Source organism: Sparus aurata, chromosome 24 (assembly GCF_900880675.1).
Source record: "Sparus aurata chromosome 24, fSpaAur1.1, whole genome shotgun sequence".
Lineage (NCBI taxonomy): Eukaryota > Metazoa > Chordata > Actinopteri > Spariformes > Sparidae > Sparus > Sparus aurata.
The window spans coordinates 10,474,584-10,491,365 of record NC_044210.1 but is presented as its reverse complement, the minus strand read 5'-3'; the positions used below and the strand labels follow the sequence as shown (position 1 = coordinate 10,491,365).

The following is a 16,782-nucleotide window of genomic DNA, read 5'->3' as shown; positions in this document are numbered from 1 at the left end:
CATTACAGCATGAAAACTATTTGTGTAGAATGTGAGTAATGGCCCTGCCATGCCGCTAGATGTCAAAGTAACAGACTCTGTCTGACCGTGAGCTCCCACAAGGGAACACAGCCGAATAAGTGGTAAGAAGGCTCATCAAACACCTGACCGAAGCAGAATACAGTACCAAGGTGGGTTTCTTGTCTGGTTTAGCTCCTGGCAACCCAAGGCCTAACGTAAGTCAACTACTAGGACTGCTAGAGAGAAACTGTTCCTTTTGGATTTTTTTTGGCACATATTGTTTAGTAAGTAGAAGAAGTAAGTAGACCATGTTTTTACATTTTTTTTCATTACAGCTAAAGGGGAAAAAAACATATTTAATTTCCTCCAAATTTCCCATTTGAATGAGTTTAGGATGAAGAACAGCAAATGAATCTTAAATAAGCCTTGTGGTTCAAGGAAATAGGTTTTATTCTGTAAAATGTAAATACAGTTAAACTTACATCACCATGCATTAGCGTCTCTGTGCGTTTACAGTGTTGTGCGTGCTGGTTTGTAGAATTGCACTTTGACATGACTGAAGATTAGGTCTAGCAAAGGTCATGTTTGTTGATATGTGAGTAATCTGGCTGTAGGAGTTGAACTTCAGCTCTAAGACTGTACACGTTGTACACACTGTACGAAACTAATGTAGCTCAACATCTCCTGACTAACATCTTGTACGAACAGATTACTTGAGGCATGAAAACTCCACTCTCATAATGAATCATTCATGTGTTAAGTAAAGGATGACTTTAAAAAATGCTTCTAGTCTAATAATTTGAAATTTAAACTATGCATTAAAAATATTTCACATAATCCATATAGGAGCAGGCTGGTTTAGAGTCATGGTGTTGTATGTTTGAGGAAAGTCTAAAGAATGCCTTTGTGGGAATACATTTTTAATCATGATCACTTGTGGAAAGTGTGCATAACTTTGCATCAGAGCAGAAAATCAAAGGCTTTCAGTGAAAAATACAAACAAAAACAAAAAATGTGCATGAATTATCTATAAACACCTTCAAAAGACAAGCATGCATAAAATCTGAACAATGTTTTGCATTGAGGACGGGGCTATGATACATTCCAGCGAGCCAGGATGTCACTATCATTATCGGTGTTATTGCAGTTACCATATATGCCCGAATAGCTTTTAACATCAACATTACAGCGGCGTCATGGACCATTTCGGATAAGAGCCTTGATGACTTGCAGGTAATTATAGGTGCGGGCAGAGGATACATCTATTCATCTAAGTGTCTGACACTTCAATAGCCAGGAATTTTCAGGCCGTGGCTCTCACCGCTGATTATTGTAGCTCTAAGGGGGAATGCAAAGAGAGAGAGGCAGGTAGAGTACATGAGCTGCAAGGGCAGAGAGACAATTACTGTGTATGAGTGAGCAAGAGAATAAAACAAAGCAGAAAAGCCTCAAATGGCTCCATTCTGGCATCCATCACCTACTGCGTGTCGCCTTATCTCTGCCCTGGTCACCTTAAATACCTCTGTGATTGAGAGGAGACGACTGGGGGGCAGCAGGATGATGTATTGCACAAGAAAAGGCTGAGTGTTAATAATTGAATTGGTCATTAGAATCTCCTGCCCCCAGTGTGATGGCGAGGGTCAAATGCTTTCACCCTATCATATGGGGTAACCTTTGAGATCGATCAGAAACCGGCGGAGAGACAAAGGAAATGTGTGGTGAATTATTCAATGGGCTGCCACTTGTTTCATTACGTTCACGACAAAACGTGTCATTGCTGTTGACTTTCCAATAACGGTGCTTCGAGCTAGGGCCGAGCTAAGGCTGTTTCGACCAATCTCTTAATTTGTGCACGGCCATCATGCAGTTACTGATGACACAACAACATGGTAACTCTGCACTGCACCCACGGCGCTCTGCATGCATGGATACATTACCCCTCGGCCTGCTAGGAAGCCTGGGAGGAGTCGGTCGGTTGGCTGCATGACAGCTCTGGATTAACGTGTTGCAGCCAATCTGTTCCTAAATAAAAGATCTCGTCTTAATTATTTAACCTACCTACTGTAGCTATGTGCACTTGGCGCAAATTAACTCTCTCTTGTGGGATAATGGAAGGCTCGTTCTGTGTTTGGCTTGGCCTCAAATGATATGCAAATGAGCATCAGCTTGCTTCCCTTCTCCGTTTCTGTTTGCGCTGCACTGTCAGGGCTGGGTTATTATTTATAAGAGTGGAGTGTTGTTTCATGTTCTTGTGGCTCCCTTCATTAAAAATGATGCATGTGCTACTGCTTTGACTCCATGTTCAGCTTCAGAGAATACTAAAAAGTTTAAAATGAGGCATTAATGGAAAGTTGTGGGCATCTAAGACTGGAGCTGCATGCACTGAGACGTTCAAAGGAAAGCAGCATGAGAGCTGCTTTCCTTTCTTTTTGACTGGCTCCCTGAGTGAACCCTCCATCTGCCTGTGGTGGCTCTAAAGGCAGCCAGGGCCAGATGAGAGCGTGTCTGTTCACACGCCTTGATCGGGGCTTCAGATGAACTCAGAGGAGTCCGGGGTCGGTTTTAAGACATCTGCTGTTTCTTTTTTGTTCCTCGCAGTCAGGTGTCTAGAAAACTGTTTACTGACCTAAACTGTGGAAGATCGGGATTTGGCATGATCTCCCCATGGCTTATTTATCTGTGTCTATGATCATTTTAATGCCTAGCAGCATGCAATAAGCAGAACAGAAATAAGAGTCTGTGTTGAAAAGCATATGCTCAGTCAGAGATAGAGGAAGAGAGGAGGCGAGCCAAAGATTAAATACTGGTGTAGCTACCAGTGTATCCACAGAAACATGTATCTGACAGCTAATTTCCAGGAAGAGCAGCTTGTAGGAGATAAAACTGTGACAACACATGAAACATCACAGAGAAGGAAGAATCAGAGCTAGGATGTTACAGTAACATAGATGAATATTGGGCCACTGGCACATCAGTAGAGCTTAACAATTGATTAAAACACATCAGATTGTGATTATTTTGACAAATAATAGGATTGAAATATAATTCAACTTTAGTGGGAATGTTTGCATTGCAAAGAAGCAATATGAAGACGTCACTCTGGGATCTGGAAAATTGTGATGAGCATTTTTTTGTACATTTTGACACTTTACAGACTAAACAAATCACTGATTAATCATGAAAATAACTTTCAGATGAACTGATGATGAAAATAATTGTCAGGTGCAGTCCTAGTGCATCAGGTACCAACAGAGGTCCATTAGAACCGCATTAGCAGGAGTGCCCTCTGTGCTGCTTAATAACTTTGGCTTTAAAGCTGGATGGAGAGGTCAGTGTGCCGCACTGTCCTCTCTGCCTCTGCCTCTGGCTCCAGTCGAAGGCCCTCAGCTGAAGTTGCCTTTGAGTGAGAACAGGGGTCAATTTCCATGCCCTCTACCGTTACACCATTAATGTGCAAAATGCAAAACTGAGACCTAATCAGTGGTTTGGGGAAAAAACCTGAGAATACATTAACTAAGAGTCCTCGGCTCCTCTGTGCTGCCTCTCAGCCGCGGCAGGGAAGGTGACAATGACCTCTAACCCTGTCTGTAACTTTAGAAATATGGCCTGAGCTCTGGACACTGTCTGGCAGCAGTAAAACTATCCCTGATTATCTGGCACAGGTGACAGACACCTTGGCCGTTTTACGTATCAGACCCCTTGAGTTTCAATTAATCATCGTGAGGCTCACAGAGGGCAGGCGGGGGGGGGGGGACAGGCGGGGGGTGTGGATGCAATCTGCTGACTTCATCAGCTGCTCAATCTGTGCAAGCGTGATTTGTGATGATAGTAAATGATAATATGATGAACATCGACTTCCAATGTCTCTCCTCTCCAGTCTGCACAACCTCAGCTAGTCAGCAAATAATTGGTGTTATGAATTATTAATAAATGCAAAATATACATGCCCACCAGGGTTCTTAATTGCTTTTTATTTTTAGTCTGAGCAAAGCACCCATAATAATCATGACTTGCTAACAGATGGAGGGACGATGGATTTTATACAACGCTGACAAGAACAACAACCTCAAAACATTGCTTTTTGGAGAAGAGAAGAAAAGAGATATTCAAACTGGGGAAAATTGTGTGTTTTATGGACATCTGATCAAGACCGGCTGGCTGCACTAGAGGTATACAGATGAATATTCAGGCGCAGAAAAATCTGCTGAGCTTATTTGCAGATGGCAGATCCATCCTTTCTCACTCTATTTCAGGCAGATTTTCATCTGATCTGGGCTGTATCTGGTGAATCACAACCAGTTATATCATACTATATTAATATAGGGCAGGTCTGTTATGAGGACTGACAAGAAAGCGTTACTGGTCCAGGTTTGAAAGGTCACATGTCACTTGTTTCACTGCCCTGATTGGATGTAGGACTATGATATACCATTCAGTCTGCAGGTCCGTCCAGCAGCACACCACCAAACTCACAAAACTCCAACTCAGCTACTGTTTTGCCCATTTTCAACCTCAAAAAATGTACCTAAAACACATTTTACTATACTGTCTAGCTGTTATTCACTGCTTGTACACTGTAATTTATCCCCAAACTGCCCCAAGTTGCATGCATCACTTAGTGCTCCTTTATGCTTTTCTTTGCTGCAATTGGTTGTAGGTCTATCCATTTGCGTCCAGAGGCATTTTGCTCCATGCCCTTTGATAAAGCCCCATGGAAATAAAAAATTAACTGAGAGGGACTAAGCTTGTATACATTTGTGAAGTAGTCTGGTGGTGCCAGGCTTTATATAAATATGAAATAAAATACATTTAATGCTGTTTGATAGCATATATTGGAATGAATTTAGCTCTTGGAAAGGGGATAAAAAGCAGAACATCTATGGGTACGAGTCCCCATGTGTCTAAAATGTTGGACCTGATCCAAATTGGGCCCTTGGTAAACCTACCCTTACCCCACCAGCATAAATGTATATTTTAAATAAAGTAACCTGATATGAAGCCCAAACACAGCAAGACCCGACCTGAATGGATCTGAGGAAAATTAGACCTGATCCAATATGCAGTCCAGACCCACCCTGCTGCTAGGAGAAGACTAGCAGCAGCATGAGCATAGATTAATTAACAAGCAACTGTGGTACAAAAACAGCAGCGATATAATAATAATATCCTTGGAACGATTATAAAGTCATTTTAAAGTCAAATTCCAAAAACAGTTTGTTTATATGCAAAGACTAATTTTCTGAAATATCTGAAAGTCTTATTTTCACCTCCTGCACCAACAGCAAAACATTCCATATCCAACAGGGTGATAGACAGAGGACTATCTGTTTACAGACAGAAATTGGCATTTAACAGATATTTTGGGATATTTTCTCAGAAATGTTTTACTCCTTTTTTGTGGAGAGCCTGGCTGTATTAGCATCTTACCTGTGTGACTTTGTCGGTGACATTGTGCGTGCGGTCTTTGACCTTTGGGGCGATGATGGTTTTCTCAGAGGACGGAGGGGAGGGGCATTTCTTCTCATTGTTGGCCTCTGAGAAGTTGAGTGTGATGAGGGGGATCTTGTTGATGGTGCTGTACTTGTTGAGGTTTGAGTCAGAGGTGGAGCCGAGCAGGCTGGATTTAATCTGACTGAGCGGCCCTGAGAGAGACACGACGACAGAGGGATGATGTCATTAAAAATCGCCACATCTTCATTGCGGTTGGGTTATTGTTGATGTGAATCGTGGACATCAGAGAAAGGTCTAGTGTTCATTTTGTGATTGTTGTGACATGAGTAGTGAGCATGGAGCGGCTCGTACTTTTGGAGTGAGTTCAACCACAACACAATACAACAGATACTGAAATAGAAACTCTACAGCCTCTGATTGACCCGTCTAGGGTGAACAGGCCTTTCAAGGTTTCTCATTAAAAACTAATGAAGAACACTGTTGGTGAAAGAAAAGAATGATTCAACGCACAATCAAAGAATGCAACTTCACACAGTTACGCCTCGTTTCCACACAGTTTTGTTTTGTCTGTGTAAATACGGACGTACACCTCTGGTGTTCAAACGCAAGAAAACCTGGGTGTGTTTCTTTGGGTGACTTTATAAAACTGATGAAAGAAGCCGCAGACACCGTTGCTGGAAGAGAGAACACAGAAAGGCGAGGCAAGCCAGAAGGCATTAAGGTGGACAATTAAAGCAGCATTATGTGATGTTGGCCAACTCTTCTGGCATGTCTTGCTTTCCATCTGTTGATTAAAGTCAAGGGGGTTAGCCTCTCATTTCTTTAGGCGGACTAGCCTTTAATGTCGATCAGCTATCTGATTTCTTTTAAGCAACATGCACTCTGCATGTTACACAGCTTTATACTAACAAGACATGTATAAATAGAGTTGTATTGCATTCATCAATTCTAACATTTAGCTACATTGTTTTAATGCTAACTTCCTGTTGCACGCTCGGCATGAAAGATATGCTTTTTAAAAATATATGCAAGGCGTACATAAGGTTGAAGAAAGAAAGAAAATTAAAGGAGGAGTTTTGAAAACAGATTGGAGATTATGTAGCCTACCATATGAATAAAAGGACTGCTGGCTGAGTTGCATGTCTATGCACAGTCATGTGGAAACAAGGCGTTACTCAAATCATCTATCTGTCTGATGAATCCAGTGCGGTGAAATAACAAAATGTTCCCTCATCTTAGCACACAATGTCCTCTACAATTTCACAGCATGGTAAAAACTCCACAAAATTAACTCCCTGTTTTCTCATAAGATAATTCAACACTGCAACATTATGTGACAGCACTGTGACGCACACCGACACGTGTTCCAATGAGTGGTAAAAAGTGAAAAAGAGAGAAGAGTTGCACGGGTGGCACTGTTGGTGTTTTTTGTTTCTCCCCCTTTTCACAAAGTACAGTACAGTGATTGAGAGTCAAGGACAGAGAAACAGACAGCTGAGGATGAGAGATTGCATGCACAGCTTCAATACATGCCACAGTAAGGTTACATCACTGCAGTCATGAAGAAAGAACTTAAAAAGGGAAAAGCTGAAGCCATACCCCCAGCCATCCAGGAGCGAGATACTAGCAAACCAGGAGAGAGAAAAAATAGGAGGTAAAAGGGAAAATATGGAAGGGTGGGTGGGTTGTAGGGTACAAACAGTACTTAAAATATCACATTATGGCAGTGCTGCATGTAAATCTTTCTTATTAATATTGCAAAACATCAACATTGGTCAGTTATACTTTAATTTATGCATCAAGTCATTGCCTGTGTGAGTGAGATAATGTTGCATGCAGCATATGCACTGCTACGCTTCCATTGCAGCTTACAAAAGGGCCAGCATATTAAATTCAAATGGAAACACAGTCAGGTTTCTGTTCATTCACTAAGACATGGCAGCGTAAACCAGAGGTTGCACAGAAGAAAAGAGAGGTTACAGACAGTGGGAGGTATCATCTTGTAGAGCTTCATTGATTTTCTTCAATGAGCAAACGCAGGAAAAGTAATATGTTGCTTCATGCAGGCGCGTGCAGAGGTCAGTGTGTTTTTGTTTTTTTTTATCAGAGGCTTTCCCTGGGCGACTAACTGGGGATCAGCGGGTCATGTGCACTGAGACTGAGTCATTTAGAGCCAGTGTTTCTGGGCTCCGGTGCAAGAACTTACAAACACACTGTCAGTCACCCTGCCAAGGCATTTGCATTCAACATCAACCTCAGTCATGTGGAAAAAACGCATGCAACAAGCAGGCTTTGTGCAGCACACATGTAGCATTCATGCTACATGCATTGTAGCAGCTCAAGATGCTGCTGTTCATTACCTTTAATATTGCGACCATTGTCTGTGATGGCGGCGACACAGCGAGGAGAAGGAAGAGAGAGAAAATAATTTCTGGTTTTCTATGATGACAAATGGCAGCTGGCATTAAACCCCTGCTAGTGCGCCCGTGAACAATTCATTATCATGAAGTAGACGTATTACTGTGTCAGCCACTGGGAGCTATTTGAATGAGGACTGTAGATAAGGGGATGGGGTAGACTGATTGGCCTGGAGGAAACGGGGCCAGTCTGGGGCACTTCTACCCTCATCCAAATGAGGGCCAAAAGGCTAATGAGTGATTTAGACTCAAGGGAAGATCAATAGCACCCCGTACAGATGGGGACTTACTATAATGCTGATTAAGAGACTAGCATCTTGCATTTCCTATTTTGGGACCACAGGGAGTTTGGTAATTAATAAAGCCAAATTACTGTCGTCACGAATAATAAATTCCTTCTGAGTCCCTTAATGTAAAATATAACATTTGGGTAATGACCATTTCTGACTCTTTGTTATTACTGACATGCCATGACCAACCACGCACGCACGCACGCACGCACGCACGCACGCACGCACGCACGCACGCACGCACGCACACCAAGAAATCCCCCCTCCAGGAATGCTTTAAAAATTCATTAATAAATGCAACAATTGGCTTTCAAACCGGTTGTGATGTTCTTAAGAAATTTCATACTTTTATGTTTTAAACAGATTTGAGGAGAGCACAGAGAAACGTTCCCCCTTTGATAGATTCATGTAAAAATAGTCCTTAAGTGTCAAATTCAAAGTGACTTTACAAAATGTTAAGTGGAGTTGGTCTTGAATGAAAAAGATAAACTACATTTAGAACAACTTGTAAGTCTAAAAGATTAAAAAAAATAATAAATAAACAGTGTTTGATATGCAGTGAAAACTGCTTTACTGCACAAGGGCTAGTAAGAGATTCCTACCTTCACTGGCATGTCTGTCCCTGAACACCATCTTGGAGTTGGCCCCAAAGCCTTCTATGTCGTGTACGGAGGAGGCTCTGCGAATACTGCACACACTCTCTCTGGAGGCGGTTGGAGTGAGGCCCGGGATTGACGGAGCTGCGACGAGTGTGTCCTCCTGGCTCTGGTGCTTGGTCTGGGCCACGGCCTGGTCCGGGTATACCCGGTCCCAGGGGCCCTTGGGCGACGAGTGGTCTAAAGGCCCTGACACGGGGGTGGAGCAATGGCTAGGGCCGATGAGGGCACGGGTGTCGTTGGCATACGAGGGACTGCAGCTCTCGCGGGTGGTGGGAAGTTGGTAGTCGCGTGTGGCCACCGAGCCGTCACTGTGGCGAGGGGAGTCTACCATGACGGCGTCGGGGTCTTCCTGGGGCAGGGACTGCTTGCTGATGCCCAGGAGAGGTAAGGCCGGGAAACGGAAGCGAAAGAATCTCCCTTTCCCTGACAGAGAAGAAGAAAGAGACAAAGAATAGAGCTCATTACTGCCACATTATTCATCTGACATCAGCTTATAGTGACCAGTAACAGAGTACGAAGTGCCTTGGAGCGATTCATTTCACGTATCAACATCAAGTCTAAGGCTGTGAGAGCTAAGTTGCACAATTATCATGAGGAGTCTACAAAGTAAGTTACTTGGCTGCTTTGAGACCAAAAACAGCATAAAAACAGAATGCACGGTGATTTTTAATGAGCCAGTGGGATCGACATAACCCCCACTGACCTTGTGTTGTGTTTTCATGGTGTGTTTGTAGCAGAACTTGCTTGCAGCCTTCAACATCCCCACTGATATCTCGCATTTCTTTGCCAATAGCACTGAAAAGCCTGCCAATGCAGCCATCTTAAAAAGACCCTGGCAGATCAAAATAAATGCCCGCTCCGCCTCGGGCACTAGTTCAATCTTCAATTTCCTTCAATTATTCATGGAGGAGGACATTTACTGAAATATTGTAATGGCAGTGGTGCGTGAGGAGTTGGTCCTTTCAAGAATTATGTGCAGGATTTTAATGAGTGAGTGATAGCTCCTGTGGAGATGAAGGAGTGATATTTAGGGCTCTGCTGTCATAACAGGGAGCGATGTGCAGGAAAAGGTGAAAAAAAGTGTGAAGTTTGTTAAAATGAATACATGTACGCTATGTTACGTACACGTAGCACACACCCACTCACACACCATTCACAAAAAGACACACATAGTTGCATCTAACAATATCTGCGAACATGTCATGAGAGAGACAGTCACGCTTGCTAGATTCCCCATATGGACCACAAACTGTGGCCTGCATGTTGTGAATCATTTAGTCGATTGAACATATGCCATACATACAGATCAGGGTGCTATCTCAGTCCCTGGAAACAAGAGTCACTGTCATGCAATGTACTAAAGTCCATCATAAAAAACCTTAAAAGTAAAAAGGACAAGCAAACCTGAATAAAAAGATTATAAAAAACACATCGCAACAGATCATTGGGGACGCCCAACATCACTTTAAAGATGAAATGAGCAAGTAGTTTAACAACAACCGTGTGGTAATGATGGCTGAGAGTTCACTACCCAACTCGGCTGCAGAGAGAGATCTGAACTCCGAGCGATCTTAACAGCTCAGTTTGGAATTAATGCAAAGTTTGGTCAGTAGATGGCCAACTTTGGAACCTGGAGATAAAGCTGTATGCAATCAGAGAGAGAAATCTAGTTTTACATTATAGGACATTATTTGTTATCAAATAAATGTAGTTGAGAAAAAGTACAATATTTGCCTCACTACTCTATGCAATGAGTAGGTATGCAGATCTATTAAAAAGACGTGTTTCTGTTGAAATAAATAAACCTACGTTTTTTTTCTCTCTTGTTGTTTTGGTTTGGTAAATATGAGTTTAAATAGATATGATACCTTTTTGTGGGTTTTTCTTTTTTTTTTTTTTTTTTAGAGGGAATAATTTAATGTCAATTTCGGACAATTTTGACTGCCCTAGAGCAAACTACAGCACATTGTATCTGAAACACCCCATTTAGCAGCTATGGATGTATTCAGAGACAGAGTAAGAGGCAAAATAGAAAATAGAATTATTGTTTGAGGCTCAGCAGGGAGCAGCATGCTGATTTGTTTTCCTTTTACCGGCGTGAGACGGAGAGGGAAGAACTACTTTTAGACAAAAGGCCCAGCATCTGCTCGGGTCAGTGTGGCGTGTTTAAATTAAAGGTTAAGTTCACCCAAAACTGAATATTCAGTCAAAATCTACTCACCTCTGTATGGACGGAAAGTTGGGTGAAGTTTCAAGGTCCACAAAACATTATTGGAGCTTCATGGTTCAGCATTCTCCTGAACTTCGAATTGGATTTTTTAGAAGTTGTCTTTTGTTATCCATTCATTTGCACAACAATTTACAACAATACGTGCGGTCGAGCTCCTGCACCCACTCCTGATGAGGTGGGCACTAACGCTTTTATTTTAGCAGCTAAAGTGAAATTCTCAGGGTTAAATGTTTTTTAAAATCAATTTTGGATCCTAGCGCCTCGGTATACTGTAATTCTTGCATTAAGTTAACAATTAAGTGTGGAACTGGATGTTGATGATGCTTGAAATGATGATTTGCATTAAATTGCTGAGTCAGAGCTGGATCTGGAGCCAGTATGACTAAACGAGTAATTCATCATAATGACAGCAAAACAATGTCTCGTTTTTCTGTAAAAGAATCACAAAAATGTGTTTCATCTGAGGTCGGTACTATGAGGCAGATAAAACTGCTGATACCTTCTGATGTTCAGTTTTCAGCAGCTCCCAAACCAGCAAATCCAATTTATATGCCAAAGAGTCTGCACAATACAGCGAAACTCTGTTTATTGGGGTTCTTCCCTCCAAAGGAAAATCACTACCTTTTGCAATCACACCACTGCGATATTACAACATCATTCTGTCTTGCAGCCTGAGTGCCTCACATTTCCGTTAGCTTGATTTAAACACTGATAAAATGACACCTTAACAAAATAATGAATGGTAGCTCATGAGCTTTCACATGCTCACAGCTCTGTTTCTAATTACTGTGCCTGGAGGATAAACATGTATACCACAAATCTTTTAATTAGCTCATAAGTCAGTCATGCATTGACTGTGTGTGCGGAAAACATTATATGGAGCTATATTTAATGGTGATATTGAAAAGGCTAAACCTTACAGGAATATGCTGTTAGTACGCTGTGTGTGTGTGTGTGTATTGTACAGTGTGTGCTCACTCTAACTCCCTCTCAAACCCTCTCATTCTTTGCCTGCAAAAACTCACCAGTGGCTTCACACAACCAATGGACATACAGTGGCCCTTGTTGCTATGATACCGGGTAGTAATATTTGCATTGAATATTAATTGGGTCCTCAGATCCCCATGTTGGGGAGTGAAATGTCTTTCTGTAATGTGAGCATGATTCAGATGTCAGGGGAGAAGTAGAAAGAGAACAATGGAGCCTGATCCTCTGGTAAAAAGCTGGGAAAAAAACGGCTTTGTGTCCTTTTGTTTTTCCCTGCTGCTCTTGTGGTTTTGCTGACGTTGAATGAAAATTAAATAAAACCTGATTTGCATGCAGTGTTCTTTTACCTTAAGGAGTGTTTACCTGGGCTCCCAGTTCTCCTATTACTCACCAGCTCTAGAGAATAACATGGATAATTCTGCTGTGTCCCCACTTTGTCCCCAACTCATTTAGATAGAGAGTAAATTCAATTATTACTGCAATGAGCAATGAGTTAACAGAGGTACATTTTGATTTTGTCATAACATTTTTCTTAATTAGACAATAAACATGGAGGACAGAAAGGAATCAAAATGGAGGAATTTCAGCTACAGTTGGTCTTCTCCAGGTGGCTGTCGCTGTCAGTCATGCAGATACTTTGGCCCACCACTCATTTGCATAGATTTGGTACCCTGCACCTGCAGAGTTCATGTGTCTCCTCGTGGACAACACACCATTGTTGGCTTTTAGCTCCTGGTGCCTGTAGTGTTCACCCTCTCCTCTTATGAACACACTTTGTACACACTTTCACTGGACATTTTCAGTGTCCTGCTGCATCATCGCTGCAGAGGAAAATCAAAGCGGTTTATTTTATTCCCGTGAATGACAGTAGGTCGTGCTGAGCTCGGTGTAGCCATTGTTAGCTCCAGCTTAAGGGCTGTCGAGTACTTGTATTGGATAAGAGGCTGAAAGAGTAGAGATCCATCAAAACTGTATTTTTTTCACTGAACATTATGTCACTATTTTACCTTGAAAATAACAGCTTGAATCCTAAATGCCCTTCCTTGCACTCTTTATGCACTTCGTCACATACCATCAACTATGTCGGTGAAAACAGACCATATTTCTTCTGAGAAAATATTTTCTTGTTTTTCCTCCGACATCCTCCTGCTGATCTGCCTCAACTTTTTGAGATTTACAGAATTTCCTGATGGACAGCTTTAGTTGTTATAAAGTAAGCACTCACTGCTGCTGATTGTAGCTGCAGTTAACTAGCTCCGATAGGCGAGCAGCTAGCAGACTATACCCAGAGCAGTTGGGAGGTGGTTCCACAGCTGGCACTGAGCTTTGAACCACTGTGATGTGGAGGTTTTCATCCCAGGGATGGGGAATGCTGAGCCTCTACAGAAATCACGATACAGGCGAGACCAATTGATGGAGGACGCTAAGAAGAGGAAAAGAGAGTGACTGAAAAAGAGGCCAGAGGGGAGTAAATCTTGACTGGCTTTTAGGCGTTAGTAAGGTAGAAACTTTGACAAAATAAAAAAGGCTACATGGCAGACACCGACCTACACTTCTTGCTTTTGGGCTACTGAGTAATAAAGTCGGCTCGCTATGTGTTGTGTTTTGTCGTTGCACTTGCTTGATGTTTGGCTATATAGGCAAGGAAGTCTACTTGCAAGTGTTCAATCCATATTTACTACAATTGTGTAAAGTGAATCCCAATCTGAAACTGTGGGAAATTATTATTACATAATGTTGCTTTTATACGTTTCTTTACATAGCACCTTTAAATGCCACTTGTCTTTTTTTGTGTGGAAGTGGTTCCTCTCAGCCGCATCAGACCAGAATGGGGAAATCCAAGACGGCTGCAGAATGGATGAAATCATTGCAGAGCAGCGAAGGCAATCGATAAGCATTACCTAATGCCTGGCTGGTCATTCCCAAGAAGCAGTCTACATAATGCAACACATGGATCATCACCTCGCACCATCTGAAGGCAGCTTCTCCTACACATACTGCAGAGCTGCTCCTCGGAATAGCAACATGATGGGTTTCACCCAAGTTAAATTTACATCTGTAGCAGTTTGTTCTCTTAAATCATGCAGAGTTATTCATAATGTGTGACCTCTGTCCATTTGCTAGTAAAAGTGCAGTAGAGTTAGCTGTGATGAAACGAGGCCAAGAACTTCCAACTCTCTCCGGTAATCTTTGCGACGGCAGCGGCTGCGTGTAGGCAGAGAGAGAGAAAGAGAGAGAGAAAGAGATGCTGTCCAGCACCGAGACTCGCCCTTGTAAACAAATCTGACCGTCAGAACCAGATTTGCAGGAACGCCCACTTAGATATTCAGATAAGCATGAATAGGCTTTAATTCACAGAGACCTGCTCCATCAGGGATTGCCCTTGTGTTCGGTCGGGCAAGCTCCCATAGTAGAGTGAAAGGAGTAGGCCTTATCAGCGACGCGTACACGCAAACACTCACAAATTGAAAAGCTTATAAGTTCACGCATGGTTTCGCGGAAGTCTGTACACAAACACACACAAACAAGAGTCGCTTTTACACTCAACACACGCGTTCCCACTCTGTTCACCAACCCACCCCCCTCCCACCCCCATGAGGCACCGCAGCCTGTTAAGGGCCTCATCCAATTACAGTCATCCAGAGGTGACCTCTGGTCCTCTATGCTGCTGCTTTATATGTCACAGACACAAAGTGGAGGAAGAGAGCGACAGAGAAGAGAGAGGAGGCATCAAGAGCGTGTTTGAGCGCACCGCAGGGGAATGGCATTATACAGCATTACACCGACAGCTCTGGGAAGCTGAGTCCTCTGCAGCACTGCTCCAGTAGTTCATCAGGCCATCCTGGCAGGCTATGAGCTATAATTGGGCCAGACCTTTGAGATGATGGCAGGCTAACACATCAGTGTCTGCTAAACGCTGGTGTCAACATGCCAAAGGAGCTGTCTAGCAGGGATATCCTGCACCGCACTGCTGCGAGGAGAAGTGAATGTGATCTCCACAAGTTATGTCTGCATAAGCACAATGCTATGAAGGCTAAAGATGCTAGAGAAATGTTTTGCATAATGACATCAAGCAGGTCGTGCAGCATTAATATTAGGGTCATGTCAAGTAGTTAAGACACAGCAGGGACTGCGTAAAGGCACAAATTGATGTGGATGTGGGAAAAGGTTACAAGTAAAAGGTCATGACTGGCTGTTACACTACGATCACTTGTTTTCTTCCTGCTTGCGCTTTCTATGTGACGACAACTATCTAAGTGTAAACCCTTCATTATGTCACCCAGTGCTATATGGATGGCAAATTTAAAGCCTTGAATTTGGCATTGTGGCCGACAGCATGGAGCTCAGGAGGAAACTGATTGGATCTGACCAAGAACCTGAGGACAAGCCTTGGTAGCGTCAATCACAAGGTAGCAGTGCTCTAAAGCATACCCTACTTTGTGGTCATTTTTAGAGCACTGACAGACCAGATGAACTTCGGCCATCTGCCAATGTCGTGGCCGTTGGTTAGTGTCTGTGACCCTTGTTGCTTGCACCACTGGCACGAGTCAGCCCTTGTTGATGGCTTTTTGACTGACTGAGCAGCGCAACATGTCAGTGAGAAAAATCACTCTGAAGAAACAGAAGAAGAAAGTAAAAGCCACTTGAGCCTGTCACTGTAGTATCCAGGATTTCACCCATTTACTGCGATCATTTTGTAAGATATTCTCAGTGAGAAGTGCAGATGTTAAAAAAAAAATGGTGATATGGCAAGGAATTTCTTCTTACAAAGGCATAGAATGCAAGAGCTAGTTGGCCATTTACTGTAGTCTTTTCGTGCTTTGATGTCAGTTTCATTTGTCGGGCCCTAACTCTAAATGGAACCATTATTTCCAAAATGAATGTCATTGTTGTATTGCGAAGACTTAAAACTAGTATTTGAGACCATAAACTCATTGGGAAATTGCTTATCAAGGTACTAATTCAAGTAAGAACTATGAGCGTTTTCTCATAAGCTTCCACACAATATGATTTCTTTTTGAAACCAGATGACTCGCCCCCAGTTGGCCATTAGCCAGAAAGCAGCTTCACCTTTCAGAACTAGAAGCTTCATCCATGCTCTATATAGCCACAGGTACATGGAGTAAATGCAGGAACAGAAATAAAAGAAAAATGGTATAACTGTATATATTTTCTTCTGCCAACAAGGCCAGGATAAGTGAATACAAGCTCTCAAACGTCATGTCACCTTGCACTAACCTCCTTGCCTCCAGCCTATTTTTTAACTTTACTCACATTGGTCAGCTTTAGATGGTGAGGTGTGGTTGAGTCTCTCCAGTGAGTCACTGCTGCCTTCGTCCAGGATGTAATCGAAGTTAAGGATGAACATCATCACCACACCCTCCTCGTTCTTCACTGGGATGATATGTGTGGCGCACAGGAAGTCCGAACCTGACCAACAGGAAAATAAATCAAGGTTAGAAATGGGTAATAAACTTTTATGTTTTGTGTGTGATAGACCTGGTACAAGATCCACTGCAATCAGTTATAGAGGCCTGAAATTATGAGCCCCATCAATCTACAAGGCAAGTTGGCCTGATTGAAAATTCTGAATATAATGATTTTCTGTGCCAAACAAGATGGTAAAACCCCTGAACAAAGACTCAAAGTAACATAACAGCTTTTCAGATACAGTGCAGCTTGACCCTGGAGCTTTCCATTAACACTCTTTGACATTCAAACATCTTATTCCAGATAAAGCTGTGTGT

General features: G+C 42.5%; 1 protein-coding gene across 5 annotated transcripts in view; it reads right to left on the bottom strand.

The window, feature by feature from the left end:
- The window catches only part of LOC115576899 (potassium voltage-gated channel subfamily H member 7-like), a 73,540-nt gene that overhangs the window by 31,325 nt on the left and 25,433 nt on the right, over positions 1–16,782 (bottom strand). For 2 of the 5 annotated variants that reach the window (XM_030409523.1, XM_030409524.1), the window contains exons 3-7: positions 16,310–16,465; positions 8,761–9,240; positions 7,812–7,832; positions 7,051–7,074; positions 5,428–5,642 (exon numbers count right to left, since the gene is read on the bottom strand). In XM_030409523.1, coding sequence (XP_030265383.1) covers positions 5,428–5,642; positions 7,051–7,074; positions 7,812–7,832; positions 8,761–9,240; positions 16,310–16,465 — 896 coding nt within the window. The remainder of the gene's footprint in view (positions 1–5,427; positions 5,643–7,050; positions 7,075–7,811; positions 7,833–8,760; positions 9,241–16,309; positions 16,466–16,782) is intronic. The other 3 variants (XM_030409526.1, XM_030409525.1, XM_030409527.1) reach the window with 3 other exon arrangements.